Source organism: Fonsecaea erecta (assembly GCF_001651985.1).
Source record: "Fonsecaea erecta strain CBS 125763 chromosome Unknown Scaff1, whole genome shotgun sequence".
NCBI classification, from domain to species: domain Eukaryota; kingdom Fungi; phylum Ascomycota; class Eurotiomycetes; order Chaetothyriales; family Herpotrichiellaceae; genus Fonsecaea; species Fonsecaea erecta.
Window position 1 is genome coordinate 3,178,093 of NW_017387244.1, and position 15,881 is coordinate 3,193,973.

At 52.9% G+C, this 15,881-nt stretch overlaps 5 protein-coding genes across 5 annotated transcripts; 2 read left to right on the forward strand and 3 right to left on the reverse strand.

Annotated features, from left to right (window-relative positions):
* Positions 1–1,022: 1,022 nt before the first annotated feature.
* AYL99_01132 (dynein light chain, cytoplasmic) lies at positions 1,023–1,666 on the reverse strand (the record flags this gene model as incomplete). The annotated part of the gene is made up of 6 exons (XM_018832648.1): positions 1,023–1,211; positions 1,275–1,301; positions 1,358–1,392; positions 1,451–1,484; positions 1,536–1,558; positions 1,621–1,666. The coding sequence occupies 6 exons, from the start codon at positions 1,664–1,666 to the stop codon at positions 1,023–1,025; spliced, it is 354 nt and encodes a 117-aa protein (XP_018698527.1).
* A 495-nt stretch (positions 1,667–2,161) lies between these two features.
* AYL99_01133 (hypothetical protein) lies at positions 2,162–5,567 on the reverse strand (the record flags this gene model as incomplete). Its single annotated transcript, XM_018832649.1, has 4 exons — positions 2,162–4,831; positions 4,882–5,272; positions 5,319–5,351; positions 5,401–5,567. The coding sequence occupies 4 exons, from the start codon at positions 5,565–5,567 to the stop codon at positions 2,162–2,164; spliced, it is 3,261 nt and encodes a 1,086-aa protein (XP_018698528.1).
* A 1,984-nt stretch (positions 5,568–7,551) lies between these two features.
* AYL99_01134 (hypothetical protein) lies at positions 7,552–9,622 on the forward strand (the record flags this gene model as incomplete). Its single annotated transcript, XM_018832650.1, has 2 exons — positions 7,552–7,852; positions 7,908–9,622. The coding sequence occupies 2 exons, from the start codon at positions 7,552–7,554 to the stop codon at positions 9,620–9,622; spliced, it is 2,016 nt and encodes a 671-aa protein (XP_018698529.1).
* A 152-nt stretch (positions 9,623–9,774) lies between these two features.
* Positions 9,775–11,720, reverse strand: AYL99_01135 (hypothetical protein; the record flags this gene model as incomplete). The annotated part of the gene is made up of 3 exons (XM_018832651.1): positions 9,775–10,690; positions 10,748–11,155; positions 11,212–11,720. 3 exons carry the CDS (start codon positions 11,718–11,720, stop codon positions 9,775–9,777), a joined length of 1,833 nt encoding a protein of 610 aa, XP_018698530.1.
* A 2,706-nt stretch (positions 11,721–14,426) lies between these two features.
* AYL99_01136 (hypothetical protein) lies at positions 14,427–15,738 on the forward strand (the record flags this gene model as incomplete). The annotated part of the gene is made up of 3 exons (XM_018832652.1): positions 14,427–15,010; positions 15,086–15,651; positions 15,701–15,738. The coding sequence occupies 3 exons, from the start codon at positions 14,427–14,429 to the stop codon at positions 15,736–15,738; spliced, it is 1,188 nt and encodes a 395-aa protein (XP_018698531.1).
* Positions 15,739–15,881: the final 143 nt, after the last annotated feature.

The following is a 15,881-nucleotide window of genomic DNA, read 5'->3' on the forward strand; positions in this document are numbered from 1 at the left end:
GCACAGACAGACATTGTACAACAAACAAGTCACATCTGTCAATTCGTTCTCTGCTCGTTCCCCTCTATTTGCCCCTCTTTCCAATCAGACCACATGATCCTTTTTCTTTCTGGGAGCACAGACCCATCTTGGTGCTGTCTATCCACCGCATCGTGCATCGTGCCTAAGTGTTGAGATGGGCTGAAATCGGAATAGGAATGTCAAGATAGAAATATTATATCAAGATCTAAGCCCTACCTGTATATTGTCGGCTGTCTTGCGGCTACCGGCTTTAGTGAGTGGCTTACAATGTTGGCGCAGTTGACGCCATCGTCAGGCGACCAGGGTTGCTGCGAGGGTTACTCGCCCATGGGAGAGACTGGTCCCACGGCGCCAGGAGTTGCTCCTGCCTCCTATCTGAATAGACGGCACTCCTAGCTTTGTATCGTTCTATCGAGAATGAGAATAGGCCTTTACTCGACATGTTGGTATACGATTCCTGGCCGCTTCAAAATATAGTTGGAAAACCCCCCGACAGAGACGTCCAAATAATAGACAGCATGTCAACATTGCGAGCGGTCAAGAGTCGTCGACTACAGATGTTCGCTCAATCCAAGAAACTAGCAGAGAGAACAACCTAGCCGTGCTGGAATACGCCCATCAATATATCTCACATTGGACCCTCCCTTTGGTGCTCGAGGACTTCGTTACCAGCGAGAAGAGAATTCCACCCAATGGAATGAAGAAGAGGGGATAACACCGATAAGAAGCGCAGCAATGCCCCAAAGCCAGCCGCAGAAGGGCTTTGAATCCAATCCATCGTCAGCAATGTGCATTTGTCGGCAAAGGACCGTCCAAGGGGCTGTCCTTCACTCTTATATACAACGTGCCGTCCAGCACGTCGGTACATCCACTCTCTTTCTGACACCATATCTACACCACCGTCACTTTTTTTTCTTTTGGTAAAGCGAGCGCCCCAAGCCTGATCGCCAATGCCGTGCGACTTTTCCGTGACGCCCGATGCAGAAAGATGGATTCAATCATCATTGCGTCTTGAACAGCAGTATGGCAACATGTCCCAAGTAGAAGTAGATGAAATGCTTCGTCTCTGCCAGTCTCTCGGTCAGTCCCAATTCGGCCTGGCAAGTGAGGCTCTCCCTACCGTGGGTGACAAAACTGCCGAAGTTCCGGCCGACTATGCAATGCCATGTGGCTCCCTTTTTTGAGTCGAACTGCGAAGAGGTGTGTTAGGGATTGTGTCGATATATCATCGTCAGGCTGAGGGAGCTCAATACCTCTCGCTTAATGTGTTGGGCAATATCCTGAATTCCCAGTGAGCATGTTCCTTCAGATCAAGGCCTGTCATCCCGCTGCATACCTTCTCGACGCTGAATTTCTCCATTGCCTCTTGTGCTGGACACCAAGTCAACATCTCACTCTCCGCCTCTTAGTCACCGACGCCTTTCCATACCAACTTCAATTGCCTCTTGTTGCATGTCCTCGCTCTTTACGTTCTGTCAACGATCGTCCGATTCAATCCAGCACGGCCGTCTTACCATATCGACAGATTTGATCTGGGCTTTTCGTAGGTGGTCAGCAGGGGAATCGGGAGGGAAGGGAACATCTCAGGCTCCAACTCACGCTCCAACTTCACCTTCTTCTCTGGGACTCCTTCGGCAGTAGCCATGATGTCGGGAGTATTATATTAGGCAGGAAAAGACAATCAATCGCGACGGGACAGACTGTACAGCGCACAAAGGAATCGATGGATGACCTGCAAAGCGGTATGTATGAATATGAATCGTGGAAGCCGACTGCGGAAGATGCGCATGTGCCGTAATAAGTGGTTCGTTCCAGTGCAAATCATCACAAACCAGGGTCATGCGGGTCCAGCCAATGGCGCCGCGTCTTGGCAGCCAGTCAAAAGACCCTCCTACGAGTCACGCTTCCCTCGAGCCCTGCCGCTTTTAGATATCCACAGTATTTCGTGTGGGATTACACCAGGTTGTCGGCTGATCGATCTCACTCCTTATAAACCATCATGTACATTTTCTGTCATCTCCAGGAGAGACGTCTATTAGATATAGCGAATATGTGGTACTCATGTTATATATCAGCAGGATCACAGGAAGTACGGGTGACAAGTCCAAGAAGTTTGAGCAGCGGCCTGAGTGGCCAAGAATCATTCCGCTTTACCCTTCCCATTCGCCTTCGACGCCTTGTTTTTCTTCTCCTTCCCACTTTCTTTCATGTTCTTCGATTCAAAAGTGTTCGTCCTGCTCCTCCAAGTCGTCACTCTGTCAGGCTTTGATTCAATCTGGAAGCTGAAGTCGACCTCGCCCACAAGACTCTTGACCATGCCTATCAATCGCTCCAGTTCCTCGCTGACCAGACTGCTGGCGACCTGACAGACGGCAAAGGCCGCATAGCACGGCTCCGAAACATGTTCAATGCGTAGAACGTCGGGGTCAATGATGTGGAGGTCTGGACCGAGTCGGTACGGTTGCGGCACTCGGAGAAAGGGTGGGAGAGGTTGTGCGTTGGTGACGCTGGCCGAGAGCAGACTGAGCACGGATGTGATGTCGTGTGTGGTGATGTGGAGGCTGCGCATGAAGAGGCGAAAGTTGTTGATCCATGGTTTCTCGATGCCGGGATCTGCTTGAGATTCACCCGTGATGATAGGAGCAAGGCAGTGAGTCGATGGGCGTGCCGACGCGGAGAAGAGAGGGGAGGCGGGAGAAAAGGTGCGTGTCGAATACGAGATGAGAGTCATGTAATTGAAAATGGTCTGCATGGAGGCGATGATGTCGTGGTACGTTTCTTTCGGGAACCGGCCGCCGATGGTGGGCTCCCATTCACGAGCGAGGACCTGGAGTTTGGAGATTTGAATTCCCGTCTTTGCAAACATCTTGTTTCGTGCCTTTTCGACCCGGTAAGCCGGGCTTTTCTTGATCCGGGGATCCAGAACGTCATCTCGGAGGCGCATCTCCACCGTGCTGTGTACGGTTGCATAGTACGTGGCCAGAAGGTACAGGCCCGCTCCGAGATCTCGTCGAAGTTTACCGTGCGTCGTCACCGGGAACGGAAAATATGACCAGATGAACGCGACAAACGTTCCGGTCAGGACAGTGGCGAGTCTGTAGGGCGCCAGAAGATAGATTGGATAATACGGCTGCCCATTGGAGGTCACCGTCTCCTTCCCAAGCTTGTTGACTTCCAGTTCATATCCCACAATCAGCAGATTAGTGACATTGAAGAGGATGGCGCCGACAGAAAATTGTGGATACTTGAAGATGGTGTAGAATCCGAGGAATTCGACAATGAAAAGCACGGGGATGACGCCGCCGGCCTTGCCGTCCGCGATATACCACAGAGTTATCGAGCTGCAACAAGCTGCTATTGTTCCGACGACTCGGCCCAGGAATCCGATCACTGAAGCGCCTGTCGTCGGAGCGAGTGAAATGGCAACGAGGATGAGAGCCCATAGGCCACGTTGCTGAAGAAACCAAGCCTGAGTATCGTGGAGAAAGCCGATGATTGCCACAGTCATCATGGCGCAGACAGCTCTGAATCCAAAGGCAGATTCCGCAGAGGCGAAGAAATGCGACGTGCCGCGTATTCGATCGCCAATGATTTCTAGGTAGCTGGCAGCTGGCAAATGTTCAGGGTCTTTTCGCTTTCTGTAGGCTTCTCCCAGATGGACAATGGTTCGTGTGCCCTCACGGCCCGTAATCGTCGGATCTGCAATGGAGTCTGTTGAAGTCCACATACTTCGAATCCATTTCTTCATCCGCCGCTTTCCGGGAAGAATCAACCTTGACCCTCTTTTGTTGGCTTCGTGTGATTTGACGTCCGCAAACACCACCAGGTCCAGAACGCCTTTTGCAATGGACCAGGTCAGAAACTCGATGTACAAGACAAGATACATCCGCTGTTGATTCTTTCGGTGATGTCTTAACCCTGTAAAAGGGCCGGTCATCGTTGGTGGTGGAGCACTTGAAAGATCCGTCATGAAAGAAACCGGCAGATCAACCCGCGCTGCTTCACTCCAGCCTCGTAGAGTACTGGAACGGGAGGAGTCAAATTCCTCAATCTTCCGACTCAAGACAGCCACGAAATCCCCATCCTCTGGTCGTGACATTCCATTCTCTGCGTCCTCGGCCCGCTTTCTCCTCCGGCCAAATCGCAATTGAATGTATATGTGATCCAATGCGGTTTCCAAAGTCTCTGCTAGAGAGTCGAAAGAACTGACGAGCGAATCCATCACATGCGCCCATGCAACGCGCTCTGCTTGCAGATCGTCGAAAGCCAATCCCTCGGGGTCATCGTCGTCTTCTGCACCAACTGCTCGGATGGCCACTTCTTTCAAGATGTCAACCAAGGTGGACATTCCGTTCATGGGTAGCAGAATAGACTGGAGCAATTCGCGAATCTTTTTGATGTCGTATACATCGAGGTGGCCGACCGCAAATTCGGTCTTAGCATACTCCAGTTCAGTGTGCATGCGTCCGAAGGTAGCACCGAGACTTGCGGTGCTGTGCTTCAACCGCTGTGCTTCGGGCGAGTTTGTGGCTCTGATTTCTTTGGGAGTCATCCTCGCCGTGGAAACATTTGTCTCTTGCACGCACGTGAAAACCAAGTTTTTGCGCCGCATTCGTCGCATATACGCACCCTGAGCTTTCAGCGAATCTTTGAGCTTGCTGACAAAGTCATCCGTCAGCTTGAAGCATAGCTTCCGATGACTTCGGGGGAAAATGAAGAACGAAACACCGACAGCGACAGCAAATCCCATAAGAAATGCCCCAATCAGGTGTTTGATCAAAAGCTCGGCCTGTGACATTTGTACTATTTGCTATGTCATGTCAGCTCACGCTTTTGGCCGAAATCCTGGCGTATCTTTACCGTGGCGTTAACAGAAGCGACAATAACAAAAAAGCTCAAAATGGTGCCTGTAACTGAGTATTGTGGACGCAGCGCCCGTCCCACATTGATGAGGTAGATGGAGAGACAGAGCCAGAGGGCGATTATGGCGCTGGCTGAGCCGCTGTAATTGATAGTGCGCTTGGTATTCGAAGGGCCAGGCTGTGCTGCGCTCCTTGAATGCTCCCTGGATTTAACTGCACAGTACATAGACAATAGCATGACAGCTGCAGAGAGGCAGACCCCGAAAACATTCAAAAGCATGGTTTGGACAAATCGTGCTCGCGGCTGAGTTGCAAATGAGAAAAAGGACATGATGGAGACCAGATATCCGAGACTTGTATAGAAATGTGCGACCGAGCTTGATTGATTCCTGTTGTTGTTCAGAACAGCGGTCTTTGCAGATTTACAAGACTCACATTGCAGCGGCAATTGCCGGTGGGAGGGCACCCCTGTCTCCATGTTATTTTCAAGCCAACAATAGATACGGGCAAAAATCACTTTGCCATCATTTTCACTGTTTCCAGGTCGAGATCTAACCATTGCCAGACGCGCTCCCAAATTGGGACGGACGGCTTTGACTCTTCGGTTGTGCTGGAGTCGTCATCGGTATCCCACTCCAAGGGCGACCGAGACGAGGGGTCGTCTGCACCGCCTTTGTCTTGCATTGTGCTTGAGAAAACCGGAGGAAATAGATCGTCTAGACTTGGTTTCACGCGTCATGACCGAAGAGTCATCTCTTCGGCGCGGCGTATCCGGTTCCCTCCGACGGATAACGTTGCTCACCAGGTCCTGTAAGACGAGAAAGCGCTGGTCTCTCGCCGCAGTCAGATTCTCGATAAGACATACTCACCACAGTGTGACGTACGCATGTGCCTGAAATCAAATAGAGGTTCGACGAAAATTATAAGAAATATCCGAAGCTGTGTAAAAGGTGTACCGAGTAGAGACACGCGGATCATCCGTCGTTTGATACCCCGCCGCCAGAAGCGACGATCTCCAATTAAGATTCCATTGCTGGATAAGAACAGGGCGGCGTCACTATTGGCCCAATCCGGTTTAGGCTTCCTGCTCAACCACCTCGGCTAGCCCCTTTTTTCAACTCCATACCAACTTTCGATCTGCACACCCAACCGCCTGGCCCCATCCTCACTCATGTGGGAAGAAGCTTTGTACCTGAAACTATCGTCTTCTGAGTTACCCCTAGCCTCTGGACCATAAGTGTGGGATGGCTTGCAAGCTTTGTCGCCGAGGATGTCAAATCATGGCCGCAGCACTGACATAATATATGAACTGAAGCTGCGCGGATCCATATGCTCGGGTACTGCTAGGATTCGAGAAAGGCCTCGTATGTTGGTGCTATCTCAGCCGCAACCTCGATTGGATTTGGAGATGAGATGTGGCTCTTCCAATCTGCCTCCAGCTTTTCACGACGGCACAGTTCACTCATTGGCTTTGTGGGTCCTTCACACTGAACTCGCCCTGATTAGGTCGGGCCGATCTGTGCAGTTGTTACGCGGCTCCAATCCGCTACGAGGCGCAGGGGCCTTTTGCAAAGGGTTGCCCAATATAGCGATCGGGGAGGGTTCTAACTCGGGTTGCTAGAAGGGCTGACGACGTTAACCATAAGAAAGTTCTATTCCAAAGGGAGGGAGTCTGCGGATTTCGGCCAGTTTGTGACGTGTGCCAGTCCAGGGCCTCAATATTGCGATGCCATGGCTGGATCCGAAAATTCTATGCGATTAGTGGATGCTGCGGGAGAATCTTTCTACGGCGAGGTTGACCATATTTAGGAGACCACCACAGACATATTCCTCGGTTGATATGCCGCTCTTCAAAGGTGGGGACAGTCGGGGCGTTGATGAAACCCCTGCAGTGTATATACACATTGATGGAGGCCAAGACCAGTCACATTGTGGTTATGAAAACTGATATGAGATATGAAAGACAGCCTATTATGGTGATCAGCTTAGGAAAAATACCAGCCTTAAGATCTTCATTTGGGTTTAGGGACTTTCGTAGTCGGCGTCCAAAGTTCCCCCCTTTATGAGTGGAGCATATCTGGTGATTCACTCAGTCATCATTAGCGAGGACTGCTGCCTTGCAGTTCATGTCGGGGAGCAAACAATCGACTACCTGCCCTACGGAGACATGACCTCACGTATGTGGTCTTGACACGCCTTCATGCAAAGCCCTTGCAATTGACCGTACCGGATCTATTCCCAGCTATCGCTTTCGAATTGCCTGAAACCGTAATCCAGAATATGGTAGTGGTTGTCATCGAAATGCCTAACCAGCAATAAGAATGCCAAGGGCGGGAAAGGCAAACCTCAACCTTATATACTTCGACGCTTTACCAGCAGCAGGATAAACCGTGACGTATCCGCCGCGGCTGTGCCTTGCGCTGAGCCTCACGTCTCCGCCTTGCCCCTATTCATGGCCCATCGACATCACAACATATACAGCCACATTCCTGCTATATTTGATGTCATCCGCGAACTGATCACAAGGTGCGTTCGTTGTTGCAAGATGAGCTCGACAGGTCGACTCCCACGAGGTGCTTGGATGCCGCGATCAGAAGATGACTGTTGCACAGTATGTCGTTCATATCTAGGTCTGATAGGACTGCAGCAGAGCACCTCCGAGGCAGTCATGGAATTCCATAACATGCGGCAACTGGTGGATTCGGCCGACGAAGGGTGCCATCTCTGCAGCCTGATCTTGTTAGAGATCCCCCCTTCTCAACGGGAGAAGTATTTGGAGGATCTTGAACGCGACGGAGACGGCGAGCCTCAGATCGTAGCAGTGGTCTGGTATTATAGATTCCCAGATGAGCGTCGTCCTCCAGTGCCATACCTGAGGATCGAGGAAGCAAAACTGAGACCACCGGTTGTCAATCGCGTCATCATCTGCGAATTCCAATGCCACCTACCTGAGGATGAACGTCAGATGAGTATGTGAGATTGCCCCGAAGAATTGTCTATAGATACTCACAGTGTCTTTGTCAGGGCGGCTTCTGAAGCATGTGCAACCATTCACGGGGTCTTGGGAGACCTTCAATGACATACATTACTGGCTGAGGGAGTGTGAGAACGTACATACCAGATGTGCACAAAGACGGCAGGAGCGACGGTGCCAGCTGCCGACTCGATTGCTACAGGTAGGAGCTTTTGATCCGGGTCCTCGGGTATATCTACGTCAGTCTTCTCAGATCCTCCCGGACTCACGATATGCGACTCTTAGCCATTGCTGGGGTCAGAATATGCCGGTGAAGCTGGAACAGAGCACGTTACAAGCTTTCTCTGAGGGACTCGATATCGCCTCACTACCACGAACGTTCCAAGAAGCTATTGGGCTCACAAAGGCTCTCGGCATAGACTACCTGTGGATTGACTCTCTTTGTATCATTCAAGACAGTCCAGATGACTGGGCGTACGAATGTACCCGTATGTCGTCTGTCTACATGGGTTCATTTGTCAACATCGGGGCGAATGTATCAGCAGACTCCTCCGGAGGTCTCTTCTGCCAGAGATCCTGGAAATCGGTAAATGCTCTCGCTGTGCGTCTGACATACCCACCCATCGGGTGGCATCGCAAGCCAGTCATTCTGTATCCGAAGGGAGAAGGCAATATCCTCGACCATGCACCACTAGGGAGCAGGGCTTGGGTTGCTCAAGAGCGCCTTCTCGCGCCCCGCACGATCCACTTTCTGCAGCACAAGGTCGTGTGGGAGTGTGACGAATGCATGGCATCCGAGTCCGACGTGACCGGGCGGCTTGAGGGGAAATACTTCGTCAAGAGGACGTACCTGGCCCGGCCTACAGCGACGAATGATAACCACGACCAAGCCCGAACCCGATTCCTGCACACTTGGGCCGACATCGTCAGCTTTTACAGTGCGGGAAGACTGTCCGTGGCAACGGACAAACTCATTGCAATATCCGGTGTTGCCAAATATGTGCAGAGCACGCTCTCGAGCGACCGGTCGTTGCAATACTACGCAGGGCACTGGGGCCACAATTTTGAAATGCAGTTGACATGGTCCGCATCCTGCTTCAGCGTTGGCAACAGGCTGCCGACATATATCGCTCCATCATGGTCATGGGCATCGTACAATGGCGCGGTCTTGTTTCCGCGTCCCTATCGGAGAACGTTATGGGCGACACTCGTCGATATCGACGTCCATCCTGTATCAGACCCATTTGGCGCGATCAGGTCGGGCTCCATCCGCATGCGTGGTCCTTTGTGCAGAGCTGTCCTGCCGGATACAAGGGTGCTCGTAGACGAGGAGAGACCCAAAACACTCAGATTACTTGGATCTGATGCCGAGATCGAGTGTGTTGACCTGAGTTTCGACGATGAGGTTAGCGAACCGGAAATGGCCGAGGATGGTGCGGAACAACAAACCCATCTCGTCATGTTTGGCATCATGCAAGGCGAGGATACCGATGATAGACCGTTTGAAGGAATCATCCTACGCCTGACTGGGCTACAACCGGGCCAGTACAAGCGTATTGGTGCCTTCCGAGTCGATGACCTCGTCCCCCGTTCGCTAGAAGAGCAGCAAACGCAGGAGCGGATATACGCTATCTTTGGGGGCGACCCGCAAGAATTCGAGCGGGATAACTTTGGAGCGTTGAGAGATGAATTCGATGCTATGGACATGCCCGAACAATATTTCGAAGAAAAGGGAGACGATTGGTATGAGTTTACAATCATTTGAGGTTTATGTATGCCACGATATTTCTTGACCGGGGTATGTATAATATTTGAATGGTGGCAATTGGCTACCTATATAACGAGCTCGCTATGGCTGCCTGCACGCACACATCGCTTCTGCCGGTCCCCTCGATTACGAGTACTGTATTGTGTAACCTACACGGGCACGGGGCATCCGAAGCTGACGGCGACGGTTCCACCTGGGCCGAAGACGGCAATCAACCCCTCAATAGCGGCCCAGGTACCCATTCCGCAACACGCAAGGCCGAGGAGAACGTAAATCAGTGCCACGGTGCTCCGGAACCAGGTCTTCTTGTAGCCTCGGATCCATCGCTTGAGGCCGTCGTCGTGGCGAATGGTCTCGCGCGTGGCCGGGTTGAAGCCCTCCCCGGGGAGCTCGGCGGCCTTGTGGATGGTGCTGCTCAGGTACATCATGCCGGGGAAGGTGTAGGTGAAGTTCATCATGAAGACGGCGCCGACGAAGCTGACGATGCCGTTGAGGTTGGGGACGGCGCCGGCGACGATAAACGCCAAAATCCAGTAGCACGGGCCCAGCAGGTACCAGAGGATCTTGCCCTTCTTCTCCACGATGGACGGGAACTTGAAGATGGCCTGGAACACCTCCAGGTACACAGTCTTCATGCCGATGTTGAAGTACATGATGATGGCGATCCAGCCGGAGAGCAGGCGCAGGATGTTCCCGGCCGTCTGCAGCCCGTACGGGTTGACCACGTTGACGATGTTGTTGGCCGAGTACTGCCCGTAGAAAGAGTAGACGAACACGCCGAAGAACATGTACACGAGGCAAATGAAGGCCTGAGCGAGGAACATGCCCTTCCAGAAGTCGAGCGGGTGTCTCATCTCGGCGAGAAAGGCGACAAAGAGGAGGGCGCCCGCGTAGGCGTAGACCATGGTGTTGACCGCGTTGAATGTGGCGGCGAAACCGGGAGATTGCTGTTGGTACTCGTCCGGTGGGATGCCGGCAAAGACTTTGATGGGCTGAATGGTCTGGATAAGCGTAGACTTTGTGATGGCTGGGTAATAAGGTGCGAAGTGTGAGGCAGCCACCATACTGTGGTAAGGCCGGTCAGCAAGCTATATTACGAGGTGAATCAGAGAGATGACTGACCAGATAATGAAGTTCACAATGTTCATCCACACGGCGGCATTCGAGATCCATCCGATCTTTCTCAAGCTTCGAATGAATCCTCCAAGCATCCCGACAACCATGATGACAACCATCATAGCGACGAAGCACACGCTCGAGTGGGCGATCTGCTCAATGTTCAAAGCCTTGCTGAAGATCAAGATGGCCACGGTGAAAAACTGCTGGAGAGATTGGGCGACGTTGATGAAATGTCGCATCCTCACGCCGAAGAGGCGCAAGAATGGATCACCAAAGCTCTGCATGGGGTAGCGAGACGAGTCGAGATCCAGGAAAGTCTTCCAGATGACCCAGCCGCCCCAGGCCGCGAAGATGCCGAAGATGAGATAGAGGGCGACGCCGGTGCCGTAGCCTACACTGGCAAAGACAAACCTGTGTTGAACCGTCAGTCATGATCTGTATTCATCCGAGTATCGAGAAGTACTCACGGTGCACCTGACCAACCAAGAATATCAGTGGTGATGAGGAAGAACATCTGGCCCCAGCTGGCGGTGCGGAGTGCACGAGCAGCAGTACGCCATTCTGCGTCTGTCACCCTCAGCGCCGAGTCAACAGAGCCGCCGTTGTTAACATCAGTGACCACGCCCGTTGGCTGCTTCTCGTCGAGTTGTGCCAAGGTCTGAAGTCTGGCCTCCTTCTCTGCCTTCGCCTTCTTTCGGCCAGACTTTGAAAAGGCGTTCTTTATCGAGTTGCGGAGAGGAGAGCCATGCTCCGCCTGGAACACTTTGTTCTCATCAATCTCCATCTCACGCTCGATCTTGGCCCAGTAGACGTATTCCTCGTACGTCACGGTGCTGTCGGTACGCGCGGCGAAACCCCACGTGCGCTCCATGACCTGGGGCTTCTCACTGGGTGCGACCGAGGACTTGCGCATCTGCTGTTCGGTTACCACATCCAGCTCCGGGGCTGGATGCGTGACTGGGGCGATATGCTCCATGGCTGGTAGACGGTGGAGTGAATGAGAGAAACACAGAAACGAGGTCGGGCGCGGAGAGGAAAGCAGGGTTGTTTGGGGGAACCCAGGAACTACTAATAAGTGGCCTCACCAACGACGCTGTCCGGTCATATCCCTGTTGTCGCACGCCTCACGATGTAACATGAAATGAACATCTGAGCAGTCAGGCCGTGGCGATTCGGCAATTGGCAGGTGCTGGAAATTGTGCACACAGTGTTAGCGATATCTCGTGCTCCTCCTTGATAAGATGGAGCAATGCTTGGGTCGCACAAGCACGACAATAAGCTCTACAGTGATCGGCGGGGCGTCCAATGAGATCCACGCAATAAGAGGCCGAGGCGTGGGACGCTTCCACTTCGAGCCAGACAGACGATGCGGGCGGCGAGATGCAGCGTTTCATCGCAGGTCATTGACCCAGTGGAACATAGCTCGCGATCAGATGGCCAGCCCAGGATCTGCACGACAGACTGAAGTCACCCCGGACATGCCAAGCACGGATCAATCCCGAGCGGGAAGGTGACAAGCTTCTCAAGCCGCCAAGCTTCCTTCGATTCGGCCTGGAGGATCGTTCGGAAATCTTGGCAGGACTTGGCAATGGCGAAGTGATCTTAAACTGCTGGGTCGGAGGAGGCGTTGTAGTGGCCGTTAAAACTTGAAGTGAGTCCGGCTCATTGATTCCACTGCGATGTCAATCCGTTAGTCTGTCTTTGTCCCACCCCCATGCACGGAGGTGACACCCAGCAGCCATAGCCATCGAATCCATAACCCTGCTCCAGCCTCCGGGAATGGGGTCATGCCACCAGCTCCGATGTAACACTCGGCTGGCTGCCTTCGAGCCATGAATGCGACAATCGATCCAATCATGCCTATAAGCGGTATTATCCGGCATATTCCCTATCAGGGGACCCTCGGTTGTCTGTAGATTTTGGGTCGAAGCCATCCCGACATGATACAGGACAGGGGAGCCAGAGTAATAACGGAGACATGGTTGGAATGGCTCAATGGCTAGCTATATAGCCAGCTGTCTGTCGTTATGGTGGTATGCATGTCTGTGGGAGAAGAGATGACGAGAGTTAAGAGTGGATCGAGAAGGCAACCCAGTGTAAGTATCCGTCCCACGCCAAGCCGGCGCACTTGCCTGTCCTGGCTATGGATAAGACACTTTCGGCGTCTTAATAACCTTCTTCAATGGGCTCATTCCCCCTAATTCTCTGTCACGTCCATTTCAATTGGTGACACAAGTGTGGATTTGTGACCCCGGGTGCAACACCCGTGCTCACTGTGGCGAGACAAAAGGACAAGCTCATCTCGATGTCTCGGTCAATCGTATGTGCACGGTGTCGTGCGTGGATTTGTTCTGGAAAACGAACTTCGTTTAGAACCAGTCCCCATTCTTCTGGAGTCGGTTGTACTAGATTTACCAATCAGCTTGTATCTGACATCGCTGGACACAGCATCAATGCGTAAGAGAAATACCGGTCTTTGATCGCATGATCAGATCGAGTTCGTGAGCTGGTGGCTCAAAACAGTTGTGCTTGAACCTTCTTTTTCGCAAAGTAGTGTCATTTGGACACGATTCTCAGAAATTGACGACGATTGATGCATGCTGCGAACGACATATTGATTACATTACATTATGAAGGGGGCAGGCTTCATGCCATAGCGTGGCTAGACCTTGGAGAGATGCGCTGAGAATCAGTTCTACGTGCTGAGAAGCATCTGAGGTTCTGATAAGCCAGTTCCCACAGTGTATGCTACTCATGGCGTGGCCGGGGTGATCTGCCGCAGAGATTGCAACCTCGATCGTGATGGATTGCCAGACACCTCGGGTCAAGCTCCGGCACGCACGTGAAATGCCTATAGCCTGTCGACTGTGCTCAGACCAGTCCAAATCGACCATGTCCTCTGACCGAGTCGACTTGACGGATGCGTACTTGGCACGTGCTGCCTAGCGACGTTTGGCTGTCGGTTGTGGTGCATAGAGAAATCCGCCAGACGCCTTCAGTCTGTAGGTGATAAACAAGGACGTGTCACGAAAGCATATCGCCAGCGTGGTGCATTGAAACCAAGTGGTCAAGTTCGAATTCAGCTATCCCGCAACAATGACCGGCGAGATGAAAGAGGTATGTTACAAAAGATCTTGGTCTTTGCAAGTCGCTGCGTCCATGAGGTCGGTATCACGAGACTTTTTCCGAAAGCATTGTCACGTGGCTCGTGAGTCCTAACGAGTGGGAAGAGGCTGAAGGTAGCACAGCCAGGGGCACACCAAAAAACCAAGCAGCTCAGAAGCAAATATATATTATCTGGCGGAGGTCAGTATCATGAAGGGAGCTCAAGCGCGATTATCTCCGATACGCCGCGTCTTCGGCGAGACGTTCAGCTCCGATTCGGCGTTCGTCGCCCGAATGCCGGAACTCGACCTCCAGCTCCGAATCCGGATGCACAGCTTCGATGCCTGATCTGTCAGCACAACAAACCCCGCCGTAAATAGCCGCCGTCGAACACTCAGCTCCCGGGGAGGCTTGTGACAGACCGAGGGGCGGGCAGCTTGGGGAAGGAAGGCGTCCAAAATGGCATGGGCTGATTGTGGGACTCATTGTAAGATGGGTTGCCGGTCTATACAAGCCCGAATATCTCAGGATCACTACCAAGTATTCTGCTCAAGTTTACATGTATAGGTAAACAAAGATGTCACAGCGCTGCTGCAGACCGCTGCGCGTCGCTGTGTCGACGACGCGCTCGGCCATCCGGTCTCGGTCATATGCAACCCAGGCGACACAGCCGGCGACGCGGAAGCTGAACGTGCCCATTGATTTCGGCAAGACGCCCCTTCTCCATCACTCCTCGAAGACGTTTGCACAGACGTCTGGGCTGCCGCAAGGCGGCTCGTCGACACGGTTGAATCTCTGCCAGGCCGTCAACGAGGGGCTGCGGACTGCTCTGCGCGAAGACAACAAGGTCCTCTGCTTCGGCGAGGACGTCGCGTTTGGTGGCGTCTTTCGCTGCACGTTGAACCTGCAATCCGAGTTTGGGCCCGACCGCGTCTTCAACACCCCCATTACCGAGCAGGGCATTGTCGGTGCGGCGATTGGCATGGCTGCTGAGGGCGCGAAACCCGTGGTCGAGATCCAGTTTGCCGACTATGTGTTCCCGGCCTTTGATCAAATCGTGAACGAGGCCTCCAAGTTTCGGTATCGCGAGGGCGCGACAGGTGCCAACCTGGCTGGCATGGTGATCAGAATGCCTTGTGGCGGCGTGGGACACGGTGCCTTGTGAGCCTCGCCATAATTGGGACCTGATATTCGACTTATTGTTCATTCCTTCTAACTCTCCTCTCACACCCCTAGATATCACACACAATCACCAGAGTCGCTTTTCTGCCACGTGCCGGGCTTCAAAGTGGTCGTGCCGCGGTCCCCGACGCAGGCGAAGGGGCTCCTTCTCGCGTCGATCCTCGAGTCGAAAGACCCCGTGATCTTCATGGAACCCAAGATCCTGTACCGCGCCGCGGTCGAAGAGGTCCCGGACGAACTGTACACGCTCCCGCTGAGCAAAGCCGAGGTCGTCAAGCCCGGCGCCGATCTCACGATTATCTCCTACGGCCGCCCGTTGTACAACTGTCTCGCGGCCATCGAGGCCGCGGAGAAGGCCTCCCCGGGCATCAGCGTCGAGCTGATCGATCTGCGGACGATCTACCCGTGGGACCGGCAGACGATTCTGGAGAGTGTGCGGAAGACCGGGCGCGCCATCGTCGTCCACGAGAGCATGGTCAACTACGGCGTGGGATCGGAAATTGCGGCAACGATCCAGGAACAGGCGCTCTTGTCTCTCGAGGCGCCGGTGAAGCGGCTTGGTGGTTGGACGACGCATACCGGATTGGCATGGGAGAAGTTCATTTTCCCGGATGTCACGAGTGAGTAATTCTGCGCCGTCTGGGAGTTCCTGGTACTGACATTTGATAGGGATATACGATGCAATTCTGGAAGTGTTGGAGTATTGAGAAGGAGTCGAAGAAGGGCATTCTATTCTGTACAGAGTCACAGAGAGAGCATAATCTGGAACAATCAAAAACTTGAATCTCTGGCATAGCATTGGGTTAAAGAAACGAATTTCTAGCGTTTTGATTTCCACATTTAGTTTCAC